At 43.3% G+C, this 18,220-nt stretch overlaps 1 protein-coding gene across 3 annotated transcripts in view; it reads right to left on the reverse strand.

Annotated features, from left to right (window-relative positions):
- The window catches only part of THNSL2 (threonine synthase like 2), an 82,284-nt gene extending 70,142 nt beyond the window's left edge, over nucleotides 1–12,142 (reverse strand). For 2 of the 3 annotated variants that reach the window (XM_030192567.1, XM_030192565.1), the window contains exons 1-2: nucleotides 11,929–12,083; nucleotides 5,290–5,525 (exon numbers count right to left, since the gene is read on the reverse strand). In XM_030192567.1, coding sequence (XP_030048427.1) covers nucleotides 5,290–5,512 — 223 coding nt within the window. In that variant the 5' untranslated portion in view covers nucleotides 5,513–5,525; nucleotides 11,929–12,083. The other variant, XM_030192566.1, reaches the window with a different exon arrangement.
- Between the last annotated feature and the right edge of the window lie 6,078 nt (nucleotides 12,143–18,220).

Genomic DNA, 18,220 nt, shown 5'->3' on the forward strand with positions numbered 1-18,220 from the left:
CTGCATAGGATAGGAAAAGTTTTAAAAGATGTGCAAACAACAAGATGGTGCATTTAAACGAGCCACAACTTGCTGGAAACAGTTATATCAACATTTATAACTGTAAGTCTGGGAAAGACCATCTTTTATGGGAAGAGAATTTTCTTCTTTTAAAGAAAGATAAGCAGATTATTTGACTCAAACATTTTCAGCAGAGCAATTGCAGCCTCAACACAAGTGATGTCAAGAGCAGCATTAAATTAGAGTAGGAAGAGTGATGAGAGGAGGTAACTGTAAAGGAGCAGCTGAAGGCAACTTTCAGAACTAGCAATAGGCATGTGTATTTGGTAGTGTTGATTCAGTTACTTATAGTGCCTTACCAAATGTAGCATGTGATAAATTTAATTAACATGCATTAACCCAAGAATTAATGTACATTAAGTTGATTACTGTACGTTAAAAAGTTTTAATAAATATTACAAATTTTTGTTAAAATGAATCTGTGAAAAGAACCAAAAAAATCAGAATATCAGGAAAGAGGCCAAACAAACCAAAAACGTTTGCCCTAGACACATCCTTAACTAGCAATATTTTACACTACAGAGCAGTGCTCATCAATCTTTCTGCGGCCAAACCCCAATTTGTGCAGAAAGCGTGCAACCCCCAGGGGACACAGGACAATGATGTCCTATGGAGCGCCCGCCTGTGCCATGATCCCAAATGGGGGTTTTTAGCATCCAACAGTTTGGGAAGCTCTGCTATGGATTATAGTACATAAAGACCCTTAATTTAGAAGCTCTTAATGGGAGGGAGGATGAAGGAAGTGCTCTCCCCCTTATTCCATGGTGTTTATTTCCTCCTCCAATTTGAAAATAAACACATTTTGAAGCTTCAGTTGTTAATTTATGGAAGGTACATGTAGGTTTGCAAAACGATAGGCATATATGTGTAAGCAGAGGTGATGGCTGAAAGGTTGTGGCATCCTGAGCCAACTATCTCAACCCCCCCCCCCCCCCCCATGTACATTGGCACCCCCGTTCCTCACCCTGGTGGAATCCCCTTCAGACTCCATGTGCAGCAATGCAATGGCCACACAGAGAAGAGAGCAAAGCAATAAGAGCACTGCTATGAAAGCTGAACTGATGAGGCAGGCTTTTGGTTCCCTGGGCCAGTGCCTCTGTCTCATGCCTTGCACCAGCCTAATGGTTAGACCAGTGGATTGTAAAGAAGGAAAATCTGGTTCAAATCTCACTGTCACACTTTGAGGGGCATAATCAAAAGGTACGCCCAAGTTTTTCTGGGGCCGTCCTCGCAGGAACTCTCCAGCAAGGGACGGAGAAACCCGTATTATCGAAACAAGATAGGTGTCCTTCTTTCATTTCAATAATATGGTCGGGGACGCCCAAATCAGCAAATTTAGGTCGACCTTAGAGATGGTCGTCCCCAGGACTTGGTCATTTCTGATTTTCGGCGATAATGGAAAGCAAGGCGCCCATCTCAGAAACGACCAAATCCAAGCCATTTGGTCGTGGGAGGAGCCAGCATTCGTAGGGCACTGATCCCCCTGACATGCCAGGACACCAACCGGGCACCCTAGGTGGCGCTGCAGTGGACTTCACAAATTGCTCCCAGGTACATAGCTCCCTTACCTTCAGCCAGATGAACTAACTGAATGGAAAAAGCCCTTCCCTTACCGATCCCTTAGCGATTCAGAAAGGAACGGGCATGCATGAAGGAAATTGCATGCAAATGAGCTGCTCGCTGTTAGATCATTTGAACACGATTTCCTTCCTAAGGAGGGGAAGCCAGTGCAGAGCAGCCAAGCATTATGCATGGCTGCTCTGTGCATGCCAAAGATGGCTTCATAAATGCACACAAGCTGCATGTATAATACCCGTCTACAACCTTAGAAAAACACAAGTCCAGGTGAAAACGTCCAAGTGCTCATCAAGGATGTCTTTTTTTTTTTTAAAGAGTATGGGTGAAGAATGTCCTTTGCTATGCCTCCGTCCCTGCTAAGGGCAGTTGAGGACATCCAAAATGTGGATGTTTCTGTGAGAAGGATTTCCATGCTTTTGCTATGCCTCCGACACCCCCTTTATTTATTTATTTATTTATTTGGATTTTGCATCACAAGTAGCAGCAGTGGGATTTCAACCGGCCACCTCTGGATTGCAAGACCAGTGCTCTAACCACTAGGCCACTCCTCCACTCCACTCCAAACCCTTGAAATTTGGCCATCCCTGTGTGTGTGGGCGGGGGGCAGGTCAGGACGTCCAAAATGTTTGAAATAAGGACGTCCACGCATTCGCTATGCCTCCGCTGACACACACACACCTCCCCTCCCAGGTACCTGCATACTGCTGCGATGGACCTGAGTATGACATTTCAGGCTGGCAAAAAAAGTTTTTAAAGTTGTTTTTTTGAGGGTGGGAGGGGGTTAGTGACCACTGGGGAAGTCAGAGGAGGTCATCCCCGATTTCCTCCGGTGGTCATCTGGTCAGTTTGGGCACTTTTTTGAGGCTTGGTCGTGAAAAGAAATGGACCAAGTCGACCAAATGCTTGTCAGGGACGCCCTTCTTTTTTCCATTATCGGCCGAGGATGCCCATCTCTTAAGCACGCCCCAGTCCTGCCTTCGCTACGCCTCTGACACGCCCCCGTGAACTTTGGTCGTCCCCGTGACGGACTGCAGTTGAGAGCGCCCAAAATCAGCTTTCGATTATGCCGATTTGGGCGACCCTGAGAGAAGGACGCCCATCTCCTGATTTGTGTCGAAAGATGGGCACCCTTCTCTTTCGAAAATGCCCCTGCTTGTGATCTTGACCAAATCATTTAACCTTCCAGTGCCTCGGGTATAAACTTAGACTGTAAATTCCTCCAGGGACAGGAAAATACCTGCTGTGCCTGAATGCAACTCACCTTGAGCTGTCACTGGAAAAGAATGAACTAAATCCAAGTCCTCTTTTCCCTCTACTGACAGGGCATAATTTGCAGAGCCTACCAAGTAAGGAAGCACACTATTCTAGCTTCAGCTGAATGAATAAGACCCACCACACTAGATCAGAGGTTCTCAACCCAGTCCTTGGGACACACTCAGCCAGTCAGGTTTTCAGTATATCCCACAATGAATATGCAGAAGATAAATTTGCATGCACTACCTCCACTGTATGCAAATGTATCTCATGAATATTCATTGTGGGTATCCTGAAAACCTGACTGGCTGGGTGTGTCCTGAGGACTGGGTTGAGAACTTCTGCACTAGATCAATGTTCCCCAAAACATTTCCTGTTCCTCAAGATAGATGTAATATAAGAATTTACAATAGCATCAACAATCTGTTGTTTATAGTCACTAAGCCTGTTTATACTGAATGAGTACTTTCTCTCCTACCATGCTCTTCTCTGCTAAAGACAGAAATTTCATAATAGGTTTAGCTCTGGTTTTGTGCAGTAAGGCCAAGGGTAGAAAGCAATATATTCTTACCTGGTTCAGCTTTTTTTTTTTTATTGGGACTTTACTTATTTACTTATTGGGACTTATTAACTGACTTTATGAAGAGATTCACCCAAGGTGGTGTACAGTAGGTACAGTTTAACATCAAACTTATAATTGTATTAATAGCATAATAGTAAATGAACAAGTATAGACATAGAATGAAAGTCGAAAGCAGCAAACTGAGACCTAATAATAGGACTACCATGAAAAAGGATCAAAACTATATACATTTAACAGCATTGAAACGCAAATAACAGAGATATAATACAATGTAAGCATAATAATGATGGAATATCCAATAAGCACACAATTAGAACATTCAAATAACACTGCTATGATATTAATGCTTTTCTACAATACAGCTTACCATATAGCTGAGGGGCCAAATGCAGATATATAGATGTGGACAAGATGCGTGGTACAGAGTCAGTTGGAATAAATAAATGGGTGGCTAAACTAAAGGTAAGTTCTTTATTCCGTTAATCAAGATATAAGGAACTGGTCTAAGATACAGTGGGTGTAGCAAGCTAGTCCAGGTGCAGAATGGGTGTATAGTCAGTCACCCTATGTGTTAAAGGCTTTGGAGAAGAGCCAGGCTTTCACCTCCTTCCTGAAGTAGAGGTACCGGCTCAGGAAGTCTATTCCAGGCATATGGTGCCGCAAGATAAAAGGAACAGAGTCTGGAGTTAGCAGTGGAGGAGAAGGATGCAGATAAGAGAGATTTACCCAGTGAACGGAGTTCCCAGGGAGGAATGTAGGGAGAGTTGAGAGTGGAGAGGTACTGAGGAGCTGCAGAGTGAATGCACTTATAAGAGGAGTTTGAACTGTATGCGGAAACGGATAGGAAGCCAGTGAAGTGACTTGAGGAGAGGGCTAATATGAGCATAACGACACTGGCGGAATATTAGTCATGCAGCAGAATTTTGAACAGTAGGTTTTTGGTAGGTTTTGGAGAGCTCACCATACAATGTAAGGGGGTAATGGTGAGATGTGTACCTGGGTCGTTTTATGTGAAGTCCACTACGGTGCCCCTTAGGGTATCCCACTGCTCTGCTGGGATGTCTGTGTGGCCAGTCTACTAAGAGTTCTGGCTCCTCCTTCATCCCAATGGCTTGGTTGTGTGCATTTTCCACTAGGACTTTTTTTTTTTTTTTTTAAATGGTCCAAAAAAGACAGATGCACTGAGTACAGCAACATCTAGCAAATGGCCATTTTCAAAATAAAAAAGATAAACGTTTTGCTGTTTCGAAAATTGCTATATTCACCACTTGAATTTTGAACATTTTGAGCAAAAAGCCCAAAGCCGGATTTAAACGTCATATTGAAAAATGCCTATGCTTAGTCCTGTTGCTCAGGACTGCAGATGGTAAGAGAATCTTGCAAAGAAGAGAGGGTTAGGGATTTGTACTGAATCCCCCCTCTCCAGATTCTTTAGAGAGTCACAAGTAGCAGATCTCCTGGAGAAGCCTAGATAGAAACTTCCTCCAGAGGACTCTGCATAGTCTCTACAGGCACAAACCACTTACTGCACATCAAAAAAACGTGTAAAGAATCTCTTTTTGGGTTAAAAAATGCATTTAGTCTTTTAATAAGGCAAAAGGCCTATAAACACACATTTCAAGAACACGATATGGACTCTTCTCAATGCCCCCATGCTTGCTAACATACAGAATAGGTAAAATCTCATCGTATCAGAAAGGCACAGATTTACTTTATGGTTTTCAGCTCAGAAGAATGCACCAAAAAAATGAAAGAAGGCAGCATGAATCACTTAACACATGAATTTGCTCCCATCAAATGTTTGTACAGCTTACCGTTCAAATCCTGTCTTGGGATGAGTTCCGAAGGAATAAAGATTGAACATACTTCCTTTACCAGGTCTGGGTAAGAGAAGATACTCCATTTCAGCAGTGTGTCCTTATCCAGTCTTGGAATATCTTGAGGCATGAAGAGTCCACCATCTGAAGCAAAGCCAGCAAAGAGAACACCTGCAAAATCCACATCACTCTCTCCTCCCCGAGTACTGGTGTACTTCATGTTCCCAAACTTTCTGTAGAAAAAAATAATAATCCTGCATTAAATTAGTACTATTTTAAGCATTTTCAGAAAGGAAAAACTTTAAAACAAACATTTCTAGAAAATTACTGACCTCCACAGAGAATATGAGCGACAGCAAAAGCCCAATTTATTTAGGGGTCCTTTTACAATACTGAGGTAAAAAGTGGCCTCAGCGCACTCTTACGCAGGTCATTCTCATAAGCTAAGGCCATTTTTACCATGACCATAAAAACCTGATTTTCTACTTTTTCCGTTAATGGCCATATACTAAAGTTGCCAGTAAGCGCCATGTTGGAAGTCAGGCATGGACTTAAGTGATGTGATACGAGCATTTAATCCCCTGAAGTTTGATCAAATAGTGAAACAGAGCACCCCGTTGGGCACAAGAATTAAGCAAAGTGCTTTATTTCATTATTATATGAACAATTAGAAAACTAATACTTTATGAACAATTGAATTACAATGTGGGAATTACAATGTACCTGGAGAAGCTAGAGTGCACAATATTTATGTATAAAATAAAATTTTAAAATATTATTGAGGTTTTTTAGACCGATGCGAAGACTGGAGTCCAATATGAGCTGGCACAAAAATATTTAACTTGCTGCCAAGCTGGGACGTTTGAGGTCTTTTTCCTCCACTAATGATTACAGACTCAGAGTAATTTGAGTATACTGAATATTGTTTGACATAAGAGATATACGAGTAGAGTGATATTTTCAGTTCATAAGTTTGTTGCACACTAAAGTTACCATTTGTGAGTGGCCATTTTTCAAAATTATTCCAGTCACACTTACCACTACCTATTTTGCAGGCGATAAAGGCTCCCGTGTTAGCCATGGCCTAACCAATTAACGTATGGTAATGTAATTGTGCTAATCACATGTGGTCAATGGCTCCTCTGTTTGGGGAGGCTAAAATGGGTGGGGCTGGGGTGGGACCAGGGTAGAACTGATAAAAGAGACCCTTATTCTTCTTTGTGCAATTATTTATACAAATATTTCCAAATGCTGTCATATTCCAATTAATATATTCAGAATAAAATATTTTTTCTACCTTTGTTGTCTGAGCATTTTATTTTTCTAGTCACGTTGGTCCAGTGTCTATTATCTGCTTTCCTCTGTTTTTCCTGTTTTTGTAGGATCCCTTGACCAATTGATATTTTTCTGTCTCCACGTCCCCCATCCATTTTCTCTCTGTATCTTTATCGGTCCTGTCCAGCATCTCCATTCTCTGTCCCTGTCCCCATCCTCCCTCCACATTCAACATCTGCCCCCTCAGTGTCCCTATCCTTCTCTTACATTAAGCATTTCCCCCGTGTCAGTCTCGCCCTTTCCCAAATTTCCCCATTTGTCCTTATCCCCCACACACTGTGTCCAGCATTGCCCCCCTGTGTCCATATCCCTTCTCCATTTAGCATTAATTATCTGCGTCCCTGTTCCTATGATCTCTCCATACCCAGCATCTTTTCTGTCTGCCTGTCCTTCCATTCTCCTCTGTCTTCCCTTCCTCCTGCACTCTTACTCTCTGGGGCCTGTATCTCTCCCTCTCTCTTCTTACCCACTCCCCTAATGGTCCAGTATTGCTCCCTATTGTGTCTCTGATGTATCTCCCACTCTCTTTCACTGCTTCAGTTCGGTCTCTTTCTCCCTCTCTCCCTTCCCCAGCATATATCTATTTCCTTCCCAGGTCCAGCACCTCTCCTGCCTTCCCTCTTTCCCTTCCTTCCACCCCAACCTCGTGGTCCCAGTGACTCTGACTCTCCCTCTCCTCCCTGTGGTCCAATGGTGCTGTCTTGATTGTTGCCTGTAGCGACACCGCAGCAACTTAAAGCAGGCAGCCTCGGCCTTCCCGGTGATGCCTCCCACCCACACAGAACAGGAAGTTGCATCAGAGGAGGGCAGGAAGCATCATTGAGGAGGGTGGAAGCATCACTGGGGAGGGTGCCTGCTGTGGTGTCCCTAATGACAGCGATCAAAGCAGCATCACTGGACCACAGGGAGGCGAGGGAGAGCCCTGACGCTGACAACACCCTGGGATAGTGCCTGGATGTTGTGTGGGGGGGGGGGGACGACATCAATTGCTACAATAGGCTGTATTCTAACTGCTGCCGGCTGTAAAATCAGTGGAGGTCCTGCTTTCGTCTGGGGAGGCTTAGCCTCCTCAAGACTCATATACGGTGGCCTATGGTGCTAACTGATCAGCAGAGAAACAGCCACTCTCCACCCTGACTTGCCCCTCAAAAAAAAAGCACTAAGGAAAGCTAGTATACTTACTACACAATAATAGTAAGATACACATACTGTCAAATGAGCAAAGTAAAGAACTATAATTTTACATTTTTCAACCCAATAATCCCCTCACAAATCCTCACTCCAAACACCACCCCTCATCCCAAGACTAGCCTCAGCAGTGTTCCTTACGCCAGAGCCAGCCCTAGGAACAACAACACAGAGGAGCACCAGAGTTAATAACTGAGAATCCATGGGGCATTTGACTCCAAACAGGTTCCCAGATTTTCTTATATGATGTCCAACATCTAGGATTTCTCCATCCCACTGTCTCTTTCAAGAACCATCAAGGCATAAACGCAATTTAGCAATCGTGTCAATGATGGGGAAGTGTGATTTCGCCACTGAAGATGTATATGTTTCCTAGCCAAAAGGAACAAGTAATAAAGTAATTGATTTTCTCATACAGAAGAATAATGGGGCAGTCATGAAATAAAAAATCTGAGGACTAAAGGAGAGTTGTTTGCAAAAAAAAAAAAAATGTATTTCACAAAAGCTTCAAATAGAGTCACAGGCCCAAAATAAATGGCCCAATATAGCTCACCAAATACCACACCTAATACAAATGTCAATAGTAGCAATACTCATTTTCATTACTCTGTCAGGTGCTATGTGAGCTCTATGTTCTATAAAATTAGCATTAACCACTCTAACTAGGGGTTTCAAAAGTAAACTTTTTGACACAACAGAAGTAACTTCGACCCCCAAATCCTGAGTTTATTTCTGATCTAAATTATCCAGAGAATGAGGGGGTCTGTTTAGCATATAACATCTTAAAATAGAAGGAAAGACTGAATACTGGTCTTCTCTTCTTCAGCTTGTTCCATTGCATCTTCCGTTAACCACTGAGCATCCAAAGACTGAACATAATGTTTCACTTATGAAAATTATTACTGGTAATGCATTTATATAGAATATACAATACTTTATTCATAATACTATTAAACACTTGCTCATATCTCACACTCAGATGAAATGAGGTAATCTAACACACTAAAAATAGTCTCTAAGATCTAAATAAAGTCCATGACGATACCAAAATTCAGAAAATGATGTTCTTTGAGTCAATAAAAATCACACTGTTTATAATTCGAAATTCAATAACACAAACCAACTTAAAAGAGCCAGAATCTTGCCTTGTGTTCAGAACATCCAAAAGCCAATAAGGGGTAACATCCCCTCCTCATTCATGCTCCAGAAGCTATAAAAATCCACCAAATCTTCGTCAGCAATAAAATTCTCAGGTTAAAGTCTGTCTTCAATATGGATCTATATTTCGCCACTTGGCTTCTTCTTGAGTGTGAGATATGTTATGAGCAAGTGTTCAATAGTATTACGAATAAAAGTATTGTATATTCTATACGTGTATTACTAGTAATAATTTTTTGAGTTACTATTTGAATTTTTGGTATTTATATTTGATATTCCCCTGCAATTTTATTAGTTCACTTGTAAATTTGCCAATGGCTCTATAGAGCTAGTCACAGCGTCAACTCACAATTGAGCCAAGGGGTTTTGTAAAACCTGTAGATTCGAAAACATGTCAAATATGAGAAACACCATCCTGTGCCCTAGTAAGTCCCACTGGAAACATGGCATTCTCCGTAAGGGGTAGGTAGTCAGTCACAAAGCGATTAATCTGATTAGATTTACACCACCAACCCCAAACACCCGCAATGGCCTTATGAGATTACTGCGCCTAAGTCTCAGAGGCAAATCTTTAGCATAAGCATACACAACAAAACTGGGTGAATAAAGATGTTGATAAGGCCCCACTTGGAGCACTGTGTTCAGTTTTGGAGGCTGTATCTTGCTAAGGATGTAAAAAGACTTGAAGTGGTTCAGAGAAAAGTTCCTAAAATGGTAGGGGGTTTGTGCCACAAGATGTATGAAAAGAGCCTTGAGGACCTGAACATGTATACCCTGGAGGAAAGGAGCGATAAGGGTGATATGATACAGATATTCAAATATTTGAATGGAATTAATCTACAAACAAACTTTTTTCCAGAGATGGGAAGGTGGCAGAACTAGAGGATATGAATTGGGGTTGCAGGGGGGCTGACTCAGGAATAATGTCAGGAAGTACTTTTTCATAAAAATGGTGGTAGTAGATACCTGGAATGTCCTCCCGTGGGAGGTAATGGAGATGAAACCTATAAAGGAATTAAAAAATGCATGGATAAACTGTACAGAATGCATGGAACAAACAAGCTTAGCGGTGATTAGATGGCAACACCAGTAATTGGGAAGCAAAGCCAGTGCTGGGCAGACTTCTACGGTCTGTGCTCTCATGGCTGGACAGAGGAAAAAAGGGGATAGTCTGCACCACATAAAGCCATTTCAGTAGTACACTGCCACCTGCCCTAAGAGGGATAACGGGAAACCATCCCAATTTTGAAACAAGGATTTGGTCATTCCCATCAAAGGACTGACATTTACAGTATAAAGCTGCAAGTAATCCATAAGCAACTGAACTTATATATTTATTTAAAATGACATATAACCTGCCCTTCATACATTCTACAGGAAGCATCAGACATTAGCATTGTAATGTAGCACTATGCCATACTTTGTATTGTTGTTGTTTGAATATTTTTATTGCTGTAATTATCTGTTGCTTATGTCTGACTTATTCTTGCTGTGCACTGCCTTGAGTGAATTCCTTCAAAAAGGCAATAAATAAATCCTAATAAATAAATAAATTAGCAAATGACAACACAGCAATGGACATTGCATAAAAACTTCAAAGATATTTTTGCCAATTTTTATATACAAGCTACAAATATAAGTAAAATAGAAAAAAGAAATAAAATTATTTAGGGGCCTATACACATTAACACAGACAAGAGGGTAACCTAATGATAAGAACAGCAGGCTGGCAACTAGAAGGTCCAGATTCAAATCTCACAGTGGCTCCTTGTGGCCTTGGATAAATCACTTAACCCTCCATTGCCCAGGGCCCAGTGCTAGGCAGGTTCTGACAACAATGTCAATCCAGGTCATGCCCTCCCAACCTCATGCTGGACAGCAGCAGCATTGTAGTACCTTACATTGTACAGGAGAAAGCAATGGTAAACCACTCTTGTATCACTGGAAGAATGCCATGGGGGGGGGGGGGGGCAGGGTCCCTCATATGTGGCTAATGGGAGACAGTTTAACTCAAGGGCACATTTGGATCTGAACATATTAACCTAGCAGGGTAAAAGCAGAAAAAGATCAACTGCTATTCTGTCCACACTGCCAGCACTTATTCCCCTGGTGCATTCAACAAGTTCAAATGCATGTAGACAGTTCTCCTTACCCAGGACAGGCTTCCTCCTTTTTTGCCTTGTGTATGTAACCCAGGTCCACCGCCACCAACCCCAGCTCAGTTCCTTCCAGGTCAACCCAGGTCACAGGGATATTATTTCTCTAAGCACCACACTCTTGCTCACTCCACTCTTCCCATTCAGCATAGTCCTTTAAATTGGAGCTTGGGTATGGATCAAGGTTCAAAACAGAGATCTGGGGATTGGGACATTAAGTGGGGCTTCTGTGTACATTATTATCAGACCAGGGAGCAAGTGTCCTCACTCCCGCTTCACTCCAGGGATTTTACTTGATGCAACTCAACATTACAGAATTTTCTGCGACTGTACAGTGGAACTCCTCCTGTCCACTCAAGATTGTGTATTACAACCAGTGCTTTCCCCCCACCCCCTTTCCCTACACTCAAGGAAAGGCTGAATTAAGTAGAGTGACATTTCTTTCATCTGCAGTGTCCGCTCCAGTTGAACGGACAGGAGGGGGAATAATCTGCTTTATTTGATATGCTCTGAATTCTTTTTTCTCCAGGTTCACCCATTTCCACCTGATTCCTGCACCCTACCCAGGAAGAGACAGCCTGGCGCAGGATGTGTAGTGGGCTCATGTTCTTTGCTGCCTGCGACTCGGATACTGGCCAATAGAGTCACAGGCAGAGACGAGACGATCCTGTAACTGGCCCTCTGCTAGGCACAGTTATAGCAAATGATCCTCCTTGCCACCCTGTGGCCCCCTAGTCCAACCACTGTGCCCAGGTAAACTTTCAGCCTGCTCTGATTAATCTTGAAGTTACTTCCTTACCTCCTTTGCTTGCTTTACTTTGTTTCTTCTGGATTTTTGTCTCCAGAACTGATCAAAATTATTACAATTTATTTCATAACTGTATTGAGATTTTTTTTTAATCAGAGGTTAACGTGCTTTCTGGGACTTCTCGAGAGTTTTATATTTTTTAACTCACGAACACACCTAATGGCTACGGCAACTGGATCCCCTCTTTCCCCTCCGTTCTGCTCAGTGCTTCCTGTTCTCTCACGTGATTCCTTATTTACAACTTCTCTTAAAGGAGAAGCCGGGCAAGAAACAACATGCTTCCTGCTAATAAATCACAAATAACTGACTCACTGGGGGAGACGCAGCTGCTTGTCTCCCTCTTCCTCTAACTTCCATGCAGACTCTTTTGAATCTTCTACAAATGTTTATTTCCATCACAACTTGTACACGACTTCCTTGCTCAAGTAATGCACGAAGTGGTTTACAAAAAGGGGAAAATAAAATGAAGCCGAGAAAAGGTCAGTAAGAAGGACAACTGCAGGATTGTGCTGCTATTCCGTATTTTTTTCCAAGCAGACTCCATTTCTGGCTTGAGGACAAGATACCATATATTTTGCTGCTATAGCTGCTGGGGTTTGGTTTCACTCAGTATGAAACAGAATTTCTCCTTCCCATCCTTTTGTGAGAAATCTTTTTTTTTTTTTTTTTAGTTCAAGTCATTTTATAGATATTCTTAGTAACAGAACAATAACATCTGTACATAACAACACAAAATAGAACAGTCTGTCACAATAAGCTGAAGGATGTTGCAGCATCACATTGATGAAAAAATAATTCTGACTCTGAGATTGTTACAGAAAGATTTAAAAAGGTTCCCAAATATTCTACACTATGGAAATCAATATATCAAAAAGTATTTTGTTTTCCAAAGTTAAGTGGTTATCAGTGACTGAAATATAATATGTTGATATGATAAAGTAAACAGGGGCGTATCTGAGGTTCGGCGGTAGGGGGGGCAGGGGCTAGAGTGAGGGGGCACATTATAGCCCCCCCCCTACCGCCGTCAGCCGCCCCCTACCGCCGTCAACCCCCCCGTTAACACTCCCTCCCCCGCCTACCGCCGTCACCTACCCCGAGGTCCGCTTCCTCCAGCTTTTTAAAATATTGCTTCAGCTGGCGGGGGACCCCCCAACCCCCCCGCCAGCCCAGCCGCGATCTTTAACTTTTTCATCCTCGTCATGCGGTGCGCAGTGAAAGCTGCATGCATCTTTAGTTCCAGTTGGATGGAGTCTGACGTCGCAGCACGTTGTAACGTCAACGTGCTGCGACGTCAGACTCCATCCAACTGGAACTAAAGATGCATGCAGCTTTCACGGCGCGCTGCACGACGAGGATGAAAAAGTTAAAGATCGCGGCTGGGCTGGCGGGGGGTTGGGGTCCCCCGCCAGCTGAAGCAATATTTTAAAAAGCCGGAGGAAGCGGACCTCGGGGTAGGTGATGGCGGTAGGCGAGGGAGGGAGGGTTAACAGCGGTAGGGGGGTCCGGGGCAAAATCTGCGGGGGCCCAGGCCCCTGTGGCCCCACGCAGATACGCCCCTGAAAGTAAATGTAATAGGTATAATTTCCTTAATGCGCACCCACACAGAGTTCCAAAATAATTGGACATTGTTACAGGAATATATCAGATGTTATAAGGTGCATATGTTCTAAGATGCAACAAAACCAAGGACTTCCACAGAAAAAAAAACAACAGGGAAAACATAGAAGTGGAAGAACACTAAATACCAGGATAGATATTGCAAAAGTAGTTTATTATTCCAAAATATACAAGTCCCAGCTAGGTGTCCTCACACAAGCTGTGTTTCAGTGTAAAAGCCTTCATAAGGAGAACTGATTCTACACATTGTAAATGATGGTAATGACATAAAATCAATGCTGGAGAGCAGAGGCGTAGCCAGGTTTTGATCTCAGGGGTAGCAGACTTTTATAAAATAGACGCCGGTTGGTGTCAGCTAGACAGCAGTGTCTGTGTTGTTGCTGAGGGGCTGTGGCAGGCAATAATTAATACAGGCTGTCTCTGTTGCATCCTGCCCACAAGGAAACAGTAAGTTACTTCAGGAGGCAGGACATAGAAGGGGTCCCTGGACTGGCCAGAGCAGGTAACCTGTCTTCTTAAAGATATAAACAGGATGGAGTCGGTCCAGAGGGCGGCTATGAAATTAGTAAGCGGTCTTGAATGCAAAAATTATAGGGACAGGCTTATGAACCTCAACATGTATACGCTGGAAGAGAGGAGGGAGAGAGAAGACATGATAGAAACGTTTAAATATCTCAAAGGCATTTATGTACAGGAAGAGAGCCTTTTACAAATGAAGGAGAGCTCTGGAATGAGGGGGCATACAACAAAGTTATGAGGGAATAGGCTTAGGAGTAACCTAAGGAAGTATTATTTCACAGAAAGGGTGGTGGAGGCGTGGAATGGCCTCCCGGTGGAGGTGGTGGAGTCGAGGACTGTTCCAGAATTTACAAAGGCATGGAATAAGCATGTGGGATCGCTTAGGAACAGGAAGAATTGGGGGTTACAGAGGATGGGCAGACTGGATGGGTCATATGGCCTTTATCTGCCGTCATGTTTCTATGTTTCTGAACTACAAAGTAAAAATATTCAGGAATAGCACACACATTCCTTCCACTGCTAGATACCTTGTTTAAATCAGATGGGCTTTTGTTTGTATGGTGACTGGCAAGAGGGTATTCCAGGACTGCCCTAGAACACAAAACTTACCACACCATAACAGTCTTAACCCACCTATCAGAAGACAGTGCTATATATATTACACTGGACTGTGGAGCACCAATATACCTACTATTGGGAAACTGGAACGAACTGCACTGTTACACATTCCTACACAGACACTACATGCTAGCAGAATCCTTCACCTCAGTCACACATGCAGAACATGGACAGACCTCATCTATATAAACATAAGATTAGCCATACTGGGTCAGAACAATGGTCCATCTAGCCCAGTAGCCTCAACCCAGGTTACAAGCACCTGGCAGAAACCCAAATTGTGACAACATTCCATTCTACCAATCTAATACAGAATAGGGAGCCACAAAAAAAATTTTTGAAATAGAGACCCCCCTACTCTCTGTCCAAAGAAGCCAGGCTCTATAAACAGTGCAATACTGGTAAAAAAGAGATTGAAATGCATTTTCTCCTGTACATTTTACAAAGCAGGTATATCTCAGTCCTTTCAAAGTATTAAATAAAAATTTATATCTTTGTTGTCTAGGAATTTGGCTGGTCCCAGTCTTTGTTTTCCATGTTCCATGAGTCAGCCTTACAAATTCTTTTCCAGGTTGGCCTTTCCATTTGTTCTCTTACCTCTTGTCTTCTTCCTTTCCTTCTCTACATCTGTTTGGCACTGATCTTGCAGAAGGCTGACTATGGGAATTGCCAGTGCTGGAGAACGTCACTTCAGGGCAGTAAAAGTGACCACACAGACTCCCCGGGGAGAGCTTGCAGAAAAGACAGGAAAAAATTGGAGACTCGCTCGGGAGGGGGCAGAAAAAAATATTGGTATGAGGTGCATAAGCGCCATTTTTTCTAAAAACCTGGTTGGGGGAGTGACCGCTCCCTCTGCACCCCACTAGCTACGCCACTGCTGGAGAAAGCTTCAGTATTCAAGCCACCGGTGTGCCTGCCTACTAAAACCCATTATTTTGGAAGAATAAACTACTTTTGCTATATCCATCCTTGTATTTAGTGTTCTTTCAGTTCTACATTTTGCCTATATCACTATGACATAACCAACAGTGATTTGAGAGTGAGCTGTTAACTCTTTAATTTGACTATAGTCCAATGAGCCTTATGTAATAGGAAGAATAACAAATGAAGAACAGCCACTGATTGGAGTGGTCTATTTATTTGTAACCATAATGTATGCCATTGTGTTTGAGAAAGAGAGAAAGAAGAATCCAATGACCATATGTTGCATGCAGTCTGATTGCAGTGTGAGGATTTGGCATGGATTAATTTGTAGAATCTAGAAGCCCTTTTTCCCAGTATAAGGGCTTCTGTATGTAACTCTGGTCTCACCAGTCCAGGCCCCAACTAGCTTGTTACTGGTCAGGAAAACCCGAGACCAGGGGCCTCAAAATTTTTTTTCAATGTACTCACAAACAGTTCTTTAGTAACAGTCTCTACACACTGAGCTGGGCACAGGCTGGGACTGGATAAAAATCTGGACGGCTGTAGGGTATTAAGCCAGGGCTCTTTCTCTTTATACTATTTCTTTATTAGTCAAGGAGTAAGTAAATTTCACTGTCATGCCACAAAAAGACTCCAGTTCAGGTTTTATGTCAAACAAACAGGAACTTTACTGTAACTCTCTTCAACAGGCAGTTCAAAATCCTTTCAGACTTAAATCAAATCATTTTGTAATCCAACTTGATATCCAATGCAAACAAACCATATTTACAGCTCCTCCTGTCCATACCTATCCCTTCTGAATGTAACAACCTAAAGCTATGCCTGCAGCACTGGTGCAATAAGTGATCTTCCTTTGGACCAGACCTCCCTGTCTGTTCACACTCTCCTCCAAAAGAGTACATCTCTGGGCTACTACCTTTGGCTCCGAACCGGCTCTTTTCTGTTCCTTCTCCCAGGCTGGGATCCCCTACTTCCCACCTGGAGCACTCGTCCACTTCATGGTTAATGCTTCACTGGCAGAAACCTCTTCTTTTGATCAGCAGGGCCACCGAGAGGGGGGGCAGGGGAGGCAAATTTCCCTGGGTCCGGGTCTACATGGGGGGCCCTGCGCCGGGGTCTCTCTCTCTCTCTCTCCTGCTCCGGACAGGACCCGATTGATCGTGTCCCGACAGGAGCAGGAGAGAGAAAACTCCGGCACTGCGACTGGGCCACCCTTGGAGGCTGGAGAGGACCCAGAGGAGCACCTTCAGTGCTGCTCTTCTGCCAGGCTGAGCGGCTGCTTTTCCTCTCATGCGTGTGTGCTTGTTTTTGAAACTGAGCATGCTCTGAGAGGAAAGCAGCCGCAGGGGCAGGCAATCAGAAGAGCAGCGCAGGAAGAAGATGTCTTCTGCTGGCGGGGCCTCGGGATCCCCGCCAGCCAACAAGGTATTTCAGTTGGGCATCGGCAATGATTTGGGGGGGCGGCTCTGCTCCGGGGGGGGGGGGGGGGGGCAGCGGACGCGATTCAAGGGGGAGGCGGCCCGGGCCCGGTTCAGTCTCTCAGCGGCCCTGTTGATCAGCCTTAGTTTCTTGAACCCATCCAGGACACCCCCCTCTTCTCAAGGGTCCTGACAAGTGTAGAGGCAACCAATGACGTCGTGCTACCCATATCATTAAATTTATCAACTCCTAACTCTTCCCCTACTGTCATTCAACAACCAGGAACTTTTCCCTCAGCACTTTCCACAAACACTCCTCTTGGGGCTGGGCTTCACACTCTTCATTACCACCCAACTTCCCTCCCCCCATTGACTCTAGAGGGGAGTTCCCCACGACTCAGTAATCCCCAATATAATGGGGAATTATGTGTACAAGCTGTGTATACCTCTGGAGTCAAAGGGGATATATTGGGTATTGTCTGATACCTTGTTAAACAAGAGCAGATTTGTAAACAAGGAAAAAAATGTGATGAAGGAAGTGAAAATTTATCTTGCAAGTAGAAGAATGGTACAAGAGCATCATTCTGTATAATATCATTAAGAATGTATATACCGCAATTAAGGCAATTTGTCCAGTAAATAGTTTTACCATCAATGCATATAGAAGGGCTATTCCATATAGGGGCATATGTTGTGACAAGTTTGTTGCCTACAGTGTGCCTTAGTAAACAAAGCCCATAGGTCAGGATATATCTTTAAGTAATATACAAGATGTGTTGGAGGGATGTGGCAAATTCTTGCTTGCAGCTAAACTTTAATGGAAAGTTGGGGACATGCAGAAGCAGTCTTCACTTTTGGTGGAAAGACAGATGTGACACCGCTGTGCTTACATGATGAGGAAGGTGGGGATGAGAAATATTTCAGTGATTTTCAGACTGGTCTGACTGGTATAAAATTGTCTAGTCATAATATAATGTTGGACTTAGATGTCATGTTGACTTAGATATCATGTTGAAAATACCCCTCCACGTCTTACAAATTGCCATCCCTGCTGTCACCAGTGTAAAGAAGGTATACTCTGGAATGGCTGTGGGATTGAAGTGTGCAAGGCAAGGAGGTTTAATACACAGGAGACGAAGTGACGTCAACACGTTGAAACCAATTAGGTTAATCTCTGCTTCCACTCC

This window comes from Microcaecilia unicolor, chromosome 2 (assembly GCF_901765095.1).
Source record: "Microcaecilia unicolor chromosome 2, aMicUni1.1, whole genome shotgun sequence".
In the NCBI taxonomy this organism is placed as follows: Eukaryota; Metazoa; Chordata; class Amphibia; order Gymnophiona; family Siphonopidae; genus Microcaecilia; species Microcaecilia unicolor.